Below are 16,681 nucleotides of genomic sequence, written 5' to 3'. Positions count from 1 at the left end.
GGACAGATGAGGAAACAAGAGCCATCTGTTTGCTACTTACAAGAAACATACCTCAACATTAGAGATTATCACAGCATGAAGGGTTGTAAAAAGGTATTTTAAGTAAATGAACCTAAGAAACAAGCTGTTGTAGCCATTCTAATATCTAACAAAATACACTTCAAACCAAAACAAATCAGGAGAGATAGGGAAGGACAGACACTATATTCTCATCAAAGAAAAAAAAATCATCCAGATGACATTTTAATAAGACATTCATGTTCGTAAAAGAAACACTACTATATCTTAAATCACATATTGACTGTCTCATAGTGATATTGGGAAACTTCAGTATTACACTATCACCAATAGACAGGCCATCTAGACAAAAACTAAACCGAGAAAAGATGTTGTACACCAAATAGAGCTAAGAGATATTTACAGACTATCCAAACTAACAAAATAAATTAAATACTGGACATAACAGATGTCAAGAAAATCCAATGAATCATAAAGATGTATATGGTGGTGTAAACCTTTAATTCCAGCACTCCAGAGGTAGAAGCAGGCAGAGATCCATGAGATCTGGGCCAGTCTGTTCTACAGAGCTAGTTCTAAGACACCCCAGGCTATACAAAGAAACTCTGTCTCCCCTACTCATCCCCTTCCCAAATAAATGTGTATTCTACCAAATTGAAAAAAATCTAAAATATTACCAAAAAACATAAATCAATATCAAATAAGTAATTTAAACATACCTAGAATTCCTAGTTATATAGAAGTGGCAATTAAGTTTCCCCAACCAAAAATATGAAGGGCCAGATGGTTTTCACACAGAATTCTACATGACTTTCAAAGACGACCTAATGTGAATACTACTCAAATTATTCAACAAAATAGAAAGAGAAGGAGCACAGCCAAATTAATCTTATGAGGCAAAAGTTACTCTGATACCCAAAACATACAAAGACTCAATAGAGAAAAATTATAGACCATTTTCCACACAAACATAGATGCAAATATATTCAAAAATTTGCAGAATGAATCTAAGGACATATCAACATCAAAAAGATCATTTGCCATGATCAAGTAGACCTCATCCCAGAGATGCAGAAAAGATTCAATATAAAAATAATCAATAGATGCAATATACTTATAAACAAAAACAAACAACACATGATCATCTTTTTAGGTGGAGAAATAATATTTGACAAAATCCAACACCCCTGAAAAAAAAAAACAGGGATACAAAAGACACAAATAAAATAAAGGCATTTTACAGCAACCCTATAGACAACAACAACTCAAATGGAGAGAAACGCAAAACTCCACATAATTTCACTAAAATCAGGAACTTGTTAGGATCCACACTTCCCATAAATAATCAATATAGTACTTAATATCTTAGCTTGAACAGTAAGACAATTAAAGGATATCAAAGGGATACAAATTGGAAAGGAAGAAGTCAAAGTACTTGTATTTGTAGATCATAAATATATACACATATATATGTATATATATGTATCATTTATATATTTACATATATATAAATGATACTCAAAACACCACCAGGGAACTACTATGGCTGATAAACACATTTGCAGATAAACACATTCAGCAAAGTAGCTGGATACAAAATCAGTAGCCCTCTTATATACAATTGGCAAACAGCCTACATAATAAATCAGGGAAATAATGCCTTTTTCAATAACCTCAAATAACAAAAAATATCTTGGGGATAACTTCAACCAAGCCAGTGAAAGACATTTGTGATATAAAAGTCAAGTTTTTGAAGAAGAAAATTGAAGAAGGTATCACAAGGAAAGATCTTGCATGTTCAAGGATCAGTAAGATTAATATTGTGAAAATGCCATCCTACAAAATGCAATCTAGAGATTTAGTGAAATCCCCATCAAAATTCCTATACATTTTTCACAGACCTTGACAAAACAGTAGTCAACTTCACACACACACACACACACACACACTGCTAAAACAACCCTGAACAAGAGATGAACTAACGTTGATCACACAATTCCTAATCTTAAGCTATACTACAAAGGTACAGTAATAATAATAAAAAGCATTGGCATAATAAAATAATAAAAAGAATAAAAAGAATTGGCATAAAAACAAACATGTGTATGGGATGTGTTTTAAAGTTGATTTAAATTAAAAACAAAAATAAGAAAAAATATTTTATTTTTAAAAGAAAAGCTGTGATAAAACATTATGAAAGAAGTAACCTCTAAAGATACTGTTGAATCTGTTTTCTGTTTACCATCTAGCCATCTAGCATGGCATATAGCCTACTTCCTTAAAAAAAAATAAATATTCATTTGCAAATGGTTACTGCTTGGAAATAGCTTCTGGATTAGAGATGGGAGCATGCATCTGTTTCTTGAACCTTTATGAAGTCACTTGGTGCAGACCTTTGCAGGTTCTGGACATGGTGCCTCAGTTTTTGTGAGTTCATATGTGCATCGATCCAGTTGATTTGGAGGGTCTTATATTTTTGGTGTCCTCCATGCCCTCTGGCTATTACACTTTTTTTCCCACCTCCTCTTCCAGAGGGTTCCCTGAGCCCAAGGGGAGGGATATAGTAGAGAAACCTCATATACAGCTCAGTGTTGTAAGGCCTCTAATTCTCTGCATATTTGTGGCTGTGGTTCTCTGTATTTGTTCATAGCAGGAGGCCTCTCTGATAATTTCTGAGCAACTCACAGATCTGAGTATAGTAGAATGCCATTAGCAATTTTATTGTTGTTGCTGTTTTTAAAACGGCACTATTAGTTTTATACTATATCCCTGGGGTATGGAGTCTCAGGTACTTGGTCACCTAAGTAGTGTTAGGTATGATTTCAATCTCCTGGAGTGGGCCATAAGTAAACTATGTATTGGTTGGTTACTCTCATAAGCTTTGTGCCACCATCGCACTAATATATCTTTCAAGTAAGAAGCCATTGTATGTTAGAGGTTTCTACCTACATAGTTATGTCTTCTAGTATTATCTTTGTTGTACAAAAGACACTCGCAATAGAAGTAAAAGCACTATATAGGCACCAGCTCAACTTCTCCATGTTCAATGAATTCTGTAGGTATTGTCTTCACCAGTGGTGTCTTGTGACCACTTTGCAGAGAGGAACCTATTAGATGTAACTCAGTCCTGGTACTGGAAATTTAGTTCGGTGACCAGAGATGTCTAGCTTGTGCTCTGTCTCCCCCATTATTTTAAGAATTCACTTAGATTACCATTTTATATGTTTATATTTTAGGAAGCCCTTATTAACTGTTTATCCCTGTAGTCATCCTTCGTTTTCCATGCCCTCCCCACTTGATTCTTCAGTTCTAATTTATGCTGCCTCATTTTCCTATTCTGCCTATTCACTTTTTCTTTGCTAAGGATATTTATCTGTTCCATACCCCAGTCCCTTACTCTATACCTAATCTCTGTGGTTCTATTGATTATAACATTAAATGGCTAATATTCACATAATAGAATGCATATGATCCTTCATGTTAAGAAAACAGTATTTGGCTCAGGACAGTCAAGACCAAGTTCTTAGATTTATTGCCCAGGGTTATGAGGATGGGGTGGGATCAAAGACAAATACAGGAGATAAAGAATGAGGAAGAAGAGAAAGGAAACACATGTCAATTGAATTGAATTGAAGATCCAGGCATAAGTCTACATACCTATGGACGCCTGAGGTTTGATTTAAAAAGCCAGAAGTACACATGGGAAGAAAGAAAGCATCTTCTCAAATGATGCTCTTCAAACTGAATTGCTGCCAGTAGAAGAATGCAAATAGATCCTTACCTATTACCCTGCACAAAGCACATTCCAAATGACTCAAAGTCAGCAACATAAAATCAGACACACTGAACCTGATACAAGAAAAAGTCGGGAACAACTTTGAATGTATTGCACAGGAGACAACTTCCTTAAAAGAATATTCATATCACAGGCACTAAGTGTACCCCATGATACTGAAAAGCTTTTGTAAAGCAAAGGACACAGTTAAGAGGACAAAATAGTAGCCTACACAATGCAAAAGACATTTTCCAACTCTACATTTGATAGAGGAGTAATATCTAAAATATACAAAGTCAAGAATCTTGTTTTCAAAAAATGAAATAACCCTATTTAAATGAGGTACATATCTAAACAGAGAATTCTTGGTAGAGGAATACCAAATGGCTGATAAACACTTAAAAATATTAAACATTATAAGTCATTAGAAATGGGCTTGTCAACATTCATTCATAGATGGGTAGGGGATCTCATGTGACCAGGTTGCTGTCTAGAAAGGCTCTGATAGTGGACATGTGTGGACCCAACAGAGACATTATGTTCAGTGGCTTAGCCATTGCTGATTTGTCTTTGTTCCAGGGATCACTTCATACATATGACCATGTTTGTTGCCCTGGCTAACTCAAGATGTCAAAAATAACAACAGCAAAAAAGGCAAAAATCAGAAGAGTATTTAAAGGGAAAAATGATTATAGTTCATGTGGGATGAATGGATATAAAAAAATCTGAAATGGGAGCATGATCAAAATCTATTACATGCCTATATGAAATCATCTAAAAGTCATATATAAAACAAAGCAAAACAAAACATGATAGTTACAACTGTATAACCACAAAGATTTATAGTCTGAATGAACCATAGCTCATTTTTATTTCAATCTGATCAGATCACAGTAAGGAAGAGTTAGGAGACCAGAATTATTTGCCTGGGAATCTTGCCAAGTAGTGGCATATGAATATGAAGCAGAGGTTTTTATCTTATTGGTTGCAATCCCTTTTTAGACTGAATAACCATTTCTTAAGTGTCAAATATCAGATACTCTGAATATCAGATGGTTTACATTGCAACTAATAGAATTAAGAGATTTATAGTTATGATGTAACAATAAAAATAATTTTATGTTTTGGTATCACCACAGCAAGATTTGCAGCATTACAAATGTTGAGAAGCACAAATTTAAGGAAGAAAAGATTAGGATATTAATTTTGATGTGATGTTAATACCTACCTTTTTCTACGTAAATAGTCTGCTTAGAACAATGTTTTTCTGCCTCTAGGTAAAGAAAATAATTTTATTAGCTTATTAAATTTGTTTACACTCTCCATTCTTCTTATGTTTGTGTGGTTAAGTGAATGGGACATAGAATTGACAGAGATTATAATAAGGTGCATAATATCTGGGACATTAGGAGGCTCCTAGTTCATTGGAAAAAAACTGGGTACTCATTAATTTCAAGTATCTATCAAATGTGATTTTGAATGAGAGGGTAAAACTTATAGTTGCCTAATACTAATACCTTGAATTGGTCATGTTAGTGAAGGCTATCATGCCCATTACTAGTATTATCAAACTGGTCTGAGAATATTCAAATTATAACTAAATTTTACCCAGGATTGAATATCAATGAGTATTCATTGAAGTGGTACCTGGTCTTGGTTGAACCCATAGAATATCTGGTCATCATCTTTTGCATTATTTCTTATATTTTGGCAGATAATCTTTTTAAAGATAGCATTGATAATTTGTCTTGCAATCAGCAGATACTGTGGTTTCATTCTGAGTCTCTTGTGGAATATGAGGTAGAGATAATTTTTCCATCAAGGTTTACATAAGAAACACAAATGTGACCTAGCTGGTCTGCTCTCTTGAAGACACCATATCCTGAGTTATCCTAGAAGAACCACTGTATTCAGAGCAGTGGAAGAACTACTGCACTCAGAGCAGCACATAAGAATCTTCTCCCAGAAACCTACACCCCAGAGCTGCAACTGGGAGCTAGGGCATTCAGGAACCATCATCTACCCAAACCCTGCATCTCTGGAATACCACTCACCTTACTTCCCTCATTTGGTCCTTTTAGCTGGGGCAGACAACTAGCTGGTCTGCTCCTGTGAAGACAAAATATCCTGGGACATCCTAGAGAAACCCCTACACTCAGAGCAGCAGTATTTCAGGATCCCAGGGGCAGCCTGAGTCCCAGGAGCTCTTCCACTCAGGAGGTCAGGATCACAAAATCACAGACCTCTAGACTCTAAAGTGTTCTGACATAAGCAAGATAACTGGAAAGACAGGCTGCAGTCAGAGACAGTGAATGCAAGAAGCACTAGAGTTAACCAGATGGCAAAAGGCAAGTGCAAGAACATAAGCAACAGAAACCAAAGTTATCTGGCATCATCAGAACCCAGTTCTCCCACCATAGCAAGTTCTGGACACCCTATCATACCGAAAAAACAGGATTCAGAATTAAAATCACTTCTCACGATGATGATAGAGGAATTTAAGAAGGACATAAATAACTGCTTTAAAGGTATGTGGGTTCACTTATGGTCACTTAATCTTTGACAAAGGAGCTAAAACCATCCAGTGGAAAAAGGACAGCATTTTCAACAAATGGTGCAGGTTCAATGGGAGGACAACATGTAGAAGAATGCAAATTGATCCATTCTTATCTCCTTGTACAAAGCACAAGTCCAAGTATATAAATGACTTTTGCATAAAACCAGATACACTGAAACTAATAGAAGAGTGGGGATGAGGCTCGAACACATGTGCACAGGGGAAAAGTTCCTGAACAGAACAACAATGGTTTATGCTCTAAGATCAAGATTTGACAAATGAGACCTCATAAAATTGTAAAGCTACTGTAAGGCAAAGGACAATGTGAATTGGACAAAATGGTAATCAAAGATTGGGAAAATATCTTTACCAGTCCTGTATCCAATAGAGGGTTAATATCCAATATATACAAAGAACTCAAGGAATTAGCCTCCAGAAAACCAAATAACCCTATTAAAAATGGGGTACAAACCTAAACAAAGAATTCTCAACTGAGGAATCTCAAATGGTCAAAAAGCACCAAAAGAAATGTTCACCATCGAATGAATTGGATATTGTTCCTTCTGTTTCTATTTTGTGGAATAGTTTGATAGTTTGAAGAGAATTGGTATTAGGTCTTCCTGTAAGGTCTGATAGAATTCTGCACTAAAACCATCTGGTCTTAGACTTTTCTTGGTGGGGAAACTTTTAATGGCTGCTTCTATTTCTTTAGGGCTTATGGGACACTTTAAAGGGTTTGTCTGCTCCTGATTTAATTTTGATACTTGGTATCTGTATAGAAAATTGTCCATTTCATCCAGATTTTCCAATTTTGTTGAGTATAGGCCTTTGTGGTAGGATCTGACAGATTTTTAATTTCCTCTGTTTCTGTTGTTATGTCTCTCTTTTCAGTTCTGATTTTATTAATTTGAATTATTGTCTTTGGGCCCTTTTGTTAGTCTGGCTAAGGGTTTATCTATCTTGCTGATTTTCTCTAAGAACCAGCTCCTGGTTTTGTTGATATTTTGTATAGTTCTTTCTGTTTCTACTTGGTTGATTTCAGCTCTGAGTTTGATTATTTCCTGCCGTCTACTCCTCTTGGGTATATTAGATTCTTTTTGTTCTATGCTTTCAGGTGTGCTGTCAAGTTGTTAGTGTATGCTCTTTCCAGTTTCTTTTTGTAGGCACTTAGAGCTTTGAGTTTTCCTCTTAGTACAGCTTTCATAGAGTCCCACAAATTTTGGTATGATGTATCCTCATTTTCATTAAACTTTAAAAAGTCTTTAATTTCTTTTTTTATTTCTTCCTTGACCAAGTCATTACTGAGTACAGCATTGTTCAGTTTCCACATGTATGTGGGGTTTCCATTGTTTTTGTCATTATTAAAGACCAGTCTTAGTCCATGGTGGTCTGATAGGGCACTAGGGATTATTTCAATCTTTTTGTATCTGTTGAGGCCTGTTTTATGACCAATTATATGGTCTATTTTGGAGAAGGTACCATGAGGTGCTGAGAAAATTATGCTCATACCTAAGCATCAAAGTTACAACAATAAAGAGAACCACCGACCAATCTCTCTTATAAATATTGATGCTAAAATACTCAATAAAATTCTCCCAAACAGAATCCAAGAACACATCAAATTATCCATCATGATCAAGTAGGCTTTATCCCAGCAATGCAGGGATGGTTCAATATTAAGAAATCCATCAATGTAATCCACTACATAAATAAACTCAAAGAAAGAAAACCACATGATCATTTCACTAGATGCTGAGAAAGCATTTGACAAAATTCAACATCCCTTCATGTTAAAAGGCTTGGAAAGATCAGGAATTCAAGGTCCATACCTAAACACAGTAAAAGCAATATACAGCAAGCCAGTAGCCAACATCAAACTAAATGGAGAGAAACTGGAAACAATCCCACTAAGATCAGGGACTAGGCAAGGCTGCCCACTCTTACCCTATCTATTCAATATAGTACTGGAAATCCTAGCCAGAGCAATATTAGACAACAAAAGGAAGTGAAAGAGATACAAATAGGAAAGGAAGAAGTCAAAATTTCACTATTTGCAGATGATATGATAGTATACTCAAGTGACCCTAAAACTTCAACCAGAGAACTCCTAAACCTGAGAAGCAACTTCAGCAAAGTGACTGGATATAAAAAATCAAATCAAACAAATCAATAGACTTTCTCTACTCAAAGGATAAACAGGCTGAGAAAGAAATTAGGGAAATGACACCCTTCACAAGGGTCACAAATAATATGAAATACCTTGGAGTGAACCTAATCAAGCAAGTGAAAGATCTGTATGAGAAGATCTTCAAGTCTCTAAAGAAAGAAATTGAGGAAGATCTCAGAAGATGGAAAGATCTCCCATGCTCCTGGATTGGCAGAATTACTTTAGTAAAAATGGCCATCTTGCCAAAAGCAATCTATAGATTCAACGCAATACCCATCAAAATTCCAAATCAATTCTTCATAGAGATAGAAAGAGAAATTGGCAAATTCATTTGGAATAACAAAAAATTCAGGATAGCGAGAACTATTCTCAACAATAAAAGAACTTCTGGGGGAATCACCATCCCTGACCTCAAACTCCACAATAAAGCAAAAGTGATAAAAACTGCAAGGTATTGCTACATATACAGGCAGAAAGATAAATGGAATAGAATTGAAGATTGAGAAATGAAACCTCACACCTATGATCACTTGATCTTTGATAAAGGAGCTAAAACCATCCAGTGAAAAAAGGACAGCATTTTCAGTATATGGTGTTGGTTCAACTGGAGGTCAGCATGTAGAAGGGGGCAAATCACTCCATTCTTATCTCCTTGAACAATGTTCAAGTCCAAGTGGATAAAGGACCTTCACATAAAACCAGATACACTGAAACTAATAGAAGAGAAGGTGGGGAAAAACCTCAAATACCTAGGCACAGGGGAAAAGTTCCTGAACAGAACATCAATGGCTTATGCTCTAAGACCAAGAATTGACAAATGGAATCTCACAAAATTGCAAAGCTTCTGCAAGGCAAAGGACATTGTCAATAAGACAAAATGGCAACCAACAGATTGGGAAAAGATCTTTACCAATTCTACATTTGATAGAGGGCTAATACCCAAGATATACAAAGAACTCAAGAAATTATACTCCAGACAACCAAATAACCCTATTAAAAATGGGGTGCAGTGCTAAACAAAAAATTCTCAACTGAGGAAACTCAAATGGCCAAGAAGCACCTTAAGAAATGCTCAACATCCTTAGTCATCAGGGAAATGCAAATCAAACAATCCTGAGATTACACCTCATACCAATCAAAATAACTAAGATCAAAAACTCAGGTGATAGCAGATGCTGGCGATAATGTGGAGAAAAAGGAGCACTCCTCCATTGTTGGTGGAATTGTAAGCTGGTACAACCACTCTGGAAATCAGTCTGGTGGTTTCTTAGAAAATTGGACATAGCATTACCTGAGGAACTAGCTATACCACTTCTGGGCATATACCCAGAAGATGCTCCAACATATAACAAGGACATATGCTCCACTATGTTCATAGCAGCCTTATCATTTTAGTCAGAAGCTAGAAAAAACCCAGATGTCCTTCAACAGAGGACTGGATACAAAAAAAATGTGGTACATTTACACAATGGAGTAGTATTTAGCTATTAAAAGTAATGAATTCAAGAAATTCTTAGGTAAATGGATGGAACTAGAAAATATCATTCTGAGCAAATTAACCCAAGCACAAAAACACTCACAGGGTATTTACTTACTGATAAGTGGATATTAGCACAAAAGCTTAGAATAGCCAAGACTCAACTCACAGACCACATGAAGCTCATGAAGAAGGAAGACCAAGATACTTAAGGGAGCAAATATGGAGACAAAGTATGGGACAGAAACTGAAGGGGGGGTCGTCTGGAGACCATTCCACCTGGGTATCCATGCCATGTAATGTCACCAAAGGTAGACACTGATGTGGGTGGTAGGAAGTGCATGATCACAAGAGCCTGATATAGCTGTCTCCTTAGAGGTCTGCCAGAGTCTGACACATTCAGAGGCAGATGCTCACAGCTAACCACTGATCTGATCAAGGGTTTCCCAATGGAGAAGTTAGAGAGAAGACTGAAGGAGCAGAAAGGGTTGTAGCCCCATGAGGAGAGCAATAATACCAACCAACCAGAGCTCCCCAGGGTCTAAACCACCAGCTTGGGAGCTCATAGGATGGGACCCATGAGTCCAACTGTACATGTAATGGAGGATGGCCTTGTTGGGCATAGGTGGGAGAGGAGATCTTTGGTCCCATGTAGTCTGAACACTGAGTGGGGGGGAATTCAAGAGCAAAGAGGTTGGAGTGGGGGGAGTAGGTGGGGCTACATCCTCATAGAAGCATGAGGAGGGAGGATGGAATAGGAGGTTCCTGGGTGGTGGAGGGAAGTGGGGTAAGGGGATAAAATCTGAAATGTAAATGCTTTTCCAGTGTCATGGGTTATTCAGTACTTGCTATGATGGGAGAACTAGGTTTTGATGATGCCAAGTAACCTTGGTTTCTATTAATTATGTTCTTGCACTTGCCTTTCACCATCTAATTATCTCTAGTGCTAACTTCACTCACTGTCTATGACTGGAGCCTTTCTGTCTGTTATCTTGGTTGGGTCAGAACTCCTCAGAGACCATCTCTGATTCTGAGATCCTGGGTCTGATAGCTCCTGGGAGTGAAGCTGTTTCTGGGATCCTAAAATCCTGGTATGAACAAGTTCCTGAGATCCTGTGATCATAGTATCCTATGTTGCTGGTCATGTTAGAGCTCCTGGCAGTCCAGCCTCCTTTTGGTTTGGGGGATTGGGTATAGAGCTGGCACCCTAGGACTGCTTGGGGCACCGATGCAAACCTGAGGGCCCTGTGCCACTTGCTGTCAGCGAGTTTCTGGGTCCCCACAGGTCTCACTTACTCCCTGTTTTTGTTTGTTTGTTTGTTTTTGGTTTTTTTGGTTTTTTTTTTTTTTTTTTTTTTTTTTTTTGGACAGGAGTGTCCTGACCACCTCACCTATGATCCTGGGCATGTTAGAGCTCCTGAGAGTTCAGAGTCCTCTTGGTTTTGTGGGATTGTGTGCAGAGCTGGTGCCCTAGGATTGCTCAGTGCTAGGGCACTGGAGCAAATGGGAAGTGTCTAGATATTAATTTTGAAGTGATGATAATTTCTAGCTCCTGAGCAAACACTCAATGGAGCAGAAAGCTAGAACTGATCTTTTTTTTTCCCCACATAAACGTAACCAAGATTCTCCTAGTGTCCTAAATACTCTTTTCTCTAGCATGTTCCCCTTTGAATACTCTACATGATTTAGTTAACCACATGAACACAAGATCAACAGATAGTGTAAATTCAATAAAGTAATAAAATTAATCTCTTTATCCATTAAGTTTAGTAACAATATATTCCCAGGTCATACAAGAAAACACCCGTGTCCACACATGTATTGCATATCATAGTGTAGGTCTTAAAATATTAGTTGGTATTTGTTGGAGCCTTGCAAAATTTGTTGGAATATTTCAAAATTACTTTTTCAAGAAGGCATTTAACCAGGTCAAAGATATTCTTGTGATCAGCAGATATGGTGAGTTCTGTCTGAATCTGAATCAGAACCTGAGGTAGAGATTATTTTTAGAGCAAGCATTATTTTAAGACTCTCAAGATTGAGAGAGGTTTTGAGTTTATGACTTACCTTAGCACTTAACTAGAGCACACTGACCTCCTGTCACCCATAGTTAGTGATAGTTTTGCTGAGTTAAAAAACAAAAAGGCTTTTCACCTTAGGCTCTTCTCCATTTTTGTCCATACAGTTCATTCAGACAGAAACAATTTGGGGTCAATCTTTTTGACTGGGATGGCAACCCCATCCTTCCACTTGATGTCCTGTCTTTCTACTGGTGTTAGTCACTACAATTTTCCTCTTTCCACTGTAGAGCATTTTATCTAAGTTCTCTCCCTTTGAGTCCTTAGAGTCTCTCATCTTCCTGGACTCTGCTACATTCTAGAGATTTCCCTTGACCTATTAACTCTTGTGGATGTCTGTTTCCATTGCCAGATTAGGATTTAGCTCAAGGGGATGCCCCCAAAGCCTGACACTGTTTCTGATGCTATGGTATGCTCACAAACAGGAGCCTAGAATTACTTCCCTCTGGGAGGCCTAGCAAGCAGCTGAAAGAATCAGATGCAGATACTTACATCCAACAAATAGACAGAAGCTGGTGACCCTTGGGGTTGAATTAGGGAAAAGCTGGAAGAAGTTGAGGAGGAGGGTGACCCCACAGGAAGACCAGCAGTTTCAACTAACCTGGACACCAGAGATCTTTCATACATTGAGCCACCAACCAGGCAGCATATACCAGCTGATATGAGGCCCCTAACACATATATAGCAGAGGCCTAGTCTGCCTTCAGAGAAAGAAGTTGTACCTAACCCTAGAGAGACTTGAGGCCCCAGGGAGTAGGGAGGTCTGGTAAGGTAGGAGGTGAGGATATCTTCTTGGAGACAGGGGGTGTGTGGGAGGAAGTATGGAATGAACAACAGTCAGAGGGCAGACAGAGGGAAATAAATACTGAAATGTAAAAAAAAATTAAATAATAATGATACTAAAAAGAAATGTTGTTCAGTTAAGTTCAATAAAGAAAATAAAAATTTCTGCCCTAGAAAAACAAGACCAAACATACATACACACACACACACACACACACACACACACACACACACACACGCACAAGCACACGCACACACACACACACACACAAGGCTTTTTATTCTTCACATTAACAAGACTATTTAAAATATTTGGAACGAATTTTCATTGCTTCTTAACATGAGTTTCCAGATAGTAATAAATTTTTTGAAGGCTATATTTTGTGATGAGTAACTTGATCTATGAAATTTATTATTTCTATGTTTGTTCAGGTTTCATAGTAATATAACTGATGATCTAATAGCATTAGTTAAAATTTATATATTATTTTGTAGATATGTGCAAGAGGGGATGGAGTACTTGGGTAGAGTAAAGATGTGAAATTGTCATACTAAGATCTGAAGTTGAATTTCTAGAATTTCAATTTGATGCTATATGACTAATAGCAATATTTTAAGCATATGTAAAGGACATGATATCATTATATATTGTCTCTCATATTTTAGTGTGAGTTATTCACTTGACCATGAACAAATGTTGATTTCTTTAGGATTTTAAGTCCTATCTTCATTGGTCTCATTATGTAGTATAGCAATTGTGTACTGTTTATATTTCTTTCCTCTTATATTTTCCCAAGAACAGGAACCATTAGTTAGTGCCTGAACAAATCAATCCAAAATAATGACAAATTCCTTGGCAAAAGAATGCAAATTCTAGTTATGTGTAATTGGGAGCACCTTATATAAGCTAATGTTGTTATCCTCAGTCTACTTTGCTACTCAAATCCAAATGTAAAGCAAATTTAATTTTGGAAAAAAATGTAATAGTAGTTTTCTTCTTCCATAGTCTTTATAGTAGATAAAATTTCTGTCAAAGATGTAATTATTTTTAAAATGACTCTCAGAAGAATCTTTATTAGGAGATATATTTTTGAGTATTGAGAATATTCTGTCAAAGATATAATTATCTTTAAAATGACTCTCAGAAGAATCTTTATTAGGAGATATATTTTTTGAGTATTAACAATAGTATATAATATATAACATCTAGCCAACTTCATACTGAATGAACATTATGTGAGGAATCACATTAAAACCAGCTGTATTCTACAGTTTGAGGTAAGGATTGTTTATTGAAATTATGGCATACTTCACATAATTTAGAAATTAAACTTCAGATGTTTTTCCTCACAACAAAATTTATTTAATATAAATTTATTTTGTCTATTGCTGGATAATTGTGTCCCTGCCTCACATTTTAAGGTGGTAACATTCTAACAAAAGATGTGCTATTATCTGAACTCCACTCTTCATCTTTTGTAACTGACATTTCTATCCCCTTATGATCCAATGTGAGGTCTAGAAAATACCCTTTCTTTCTACTGCATCTCTATTTGGAAGTGTCTAATTGTGACCTATCACTGGTGGTTATTAAATCTGCTAGTGGCAGAGAGTGAAAACTTCTTCTCTTATCACCATAGATCTATTAAGTGCTCCAATATTCCCTGGTAATTTTGTCCCCTACCAGACAATTTGGAATCCACCACTGTCAAGTAATATACAATTTCATAAATCTGTTAGACATATTGGAGACAATTATGCATTTTAAACTTACCCTTCCTTCAGCAAGCATGTGTGGTAGCAACAGAATTATGAGAAACATCATCATTGGGAAAGAAGCCATGGTTGAAACTAATGAAAGACTTGTTAGTTGAACCAGGGACTGCATGAGACACAGAGAACAATGAACATTAATAGAAGTTATCTCCCAGCATGTATGACAAATTCTTTAACAGTATAACAAGGAAAGTGATAACATGTAGAGTTTCTGTAGTTTCACTGTGAAAATCTTTCCTATAATAGGAATTATATATAAGTTAAAGGACTTCACTGTTGTCTCAATTGTTTATTTTCAAAGAGATGAAAATTCCTAACTTCTTTCTTCACATGTCTATTTGGTTTCAAAAGAGAGATTTGGAAAATAAAGAACAATTACAATTTGTGAAAGGTGCTTTTTAATGTGCACCATCTTTATTTTGATATTCTCTATGTATATGTTTTATCGATACTGGACATGGTTAGGGTGCTAAGATTGTGATTATGTGACAGAAATGTATAACCTTCTTACAAATTCTTTTGGTGAAGAACAAGTGTTAAGTTATGCAATTTGTCATTTTATACTTGAATCAAATTTCAGTTTTTTCTTTCAATAACAAAATATAAATCGAAGAAGAGAGTTGGTTACGTATTTCATTTAAGCTGTCTCAGTCTGTCATGCGGGAGATGACGATTTCTTACTTTCATTAAAATTTAAACAATTTGTTCTCATTACACATATGGTCTACTCACAGAAGTTACCAAATCCTTTAATCTTCAAATGCTGCTGAAGATCACTGAGTATAGGGTGCATTAACCTTCTTGTTCAAATTCATATAAATAGCTTATTGCAAAAATTGCAGAAGTTGTACTTTCTTTTGTATACTCTGTGTACATTTTGTACCTTCAAATTATTATTTAAATATGTAATTTGCTTCAAATTGTTATATAGATCAAAGAAAATGCAGAGTCACTACCAGGAAACATCAGGTATGTTTTGCATTTTTTAATACCACTTACTACTTTCTTCTCTTCAAACCCATTCTTATGCTCCATAATGCTTTTTTTTTCTCTTATACTCCATAATGCTTTTTTTTTCTTTCAAATTTCTACCTGTTTTGTCATTGGCATTTATCAATAAGATTTGAGTCAAAATCTCTTCATTGATATTTGTACTGTCTTTTTCTTGCTTTTACTTATATAGACAAAATAACTACAAAACATCTACTGTTAGGAGTCGACTTTTAGCAGAAAGCGGCTCTCAGCTTTGCAGCCATCTTGAGCCATATACCCTGACATGAGATTTGTATTACAATAGCCTACAACAGCTGAGCACACTCTGATAACATCTTGCTTTGGATACCCAGGACTTTCCTTGGGCGTGTGAGATTAAAGGTTTGTGAGATTAAAAATGTGTGAGATTAAAGGTGTGTGATTTAAGAGTGTGACTTAGAGATCAGATTTAGAGACAAGACCTAAGGGCATGATTAAAGGTGTGACTTAGAGGCATGGCTTAGAAGTGAGACATATAAAAGCACAGAGAATCAGACAGAAGAGAGAGAACCAGACTATATAGAGAGAATCAGACACTTAGAGGTAATATACTCTTTAGGGAGACTCTTTAGTCTCCCTAAAGTACTTAAAGTACTAAAGTCCTTTAGTACTCCCTAGCTGTAGCTAGACTTGGGACTTGGACTAGGAAGAGAGACTGAAGAATAAACGGGATTGAATCACACTCTGTCTGGTCTCCATTCTTTGAGTCCTTCCTCACTCACTCTCTTGCTGAACCCCGACCCTGGAGCGGCAGCTTGGGCCGGGATACAGTGGCCGCCAAAAGCGGGGCAGCCCAAGCCTCAACATTTTGCTCGGGCCGCAACATTTTTTGGCCTCCAAAAGTGGGGCTAGTGCAGTTCTCAACATTTTTGGTGCCCAATGTGGGGCTCCAGCTCGGGTCTCAATGTTGAGAGCCGCAGTGAGCATGTCAACATTCGCCATTCCAAGATGGCTCGGACATCCTGTCCTCCAACTAGTAAACAACTGACTGTGCAGGTGCAAAAAGCAGAAAGTGTGC

General features: G+C 36.6%; 1 protein-coding gene across 1 annotated transcript; it reads right to left on the bottom strand.

Annotated features, from left to right (window-relative positions):
* Positions 1-11,844: 11,844 nt before the first annotated feature.
* Positions 11,845-14,698, bottom strand: LOC117701997 (exocrine gland-secreted peptide 1-like). Its single transcript, XM_034493388.1, has 2 exons — positions 14,630-14,698; positions 11,845-11,982 (listed from the first exon to the last, which is right to left on the bottom strand). Exons 1-2 carry the CDS (start codon positions 14,696-14,698, stop codon positions 11,845-11,847), a joined length of 207 nt encoding a protein of 68 aa, XP_034349279.1.
* Between the last annotated feature and the right edge of the window lie 1,983 nt (positions 14,699-16,681).

The sequence above is a fragment of the Arvicanthis niloticus genome, unplaced genomic scaffold (genome assembly GCF_011762505.2).
Source record: "Arvicanthis niloticus isolate mArvNil1 unplaced genomic scaffold, mArvNil1.pat.X pat_scaffold_392_arrow_ctg1, whole genome shotgun sequence".
In the NCBI taxonomy this organism is placed as follows: domain Eukaryota; kingdom Metazoa; phylum Chordata; class Mammalia; order Rodentia; family Muridae; genus Arvicanthis; species Arvicanthis niloticus.
The sequence above is the reverse complement of the archived record's forward strand: the minus strand, read 5'-3'. Positions and strand labels throughout refer to the sequence as shown.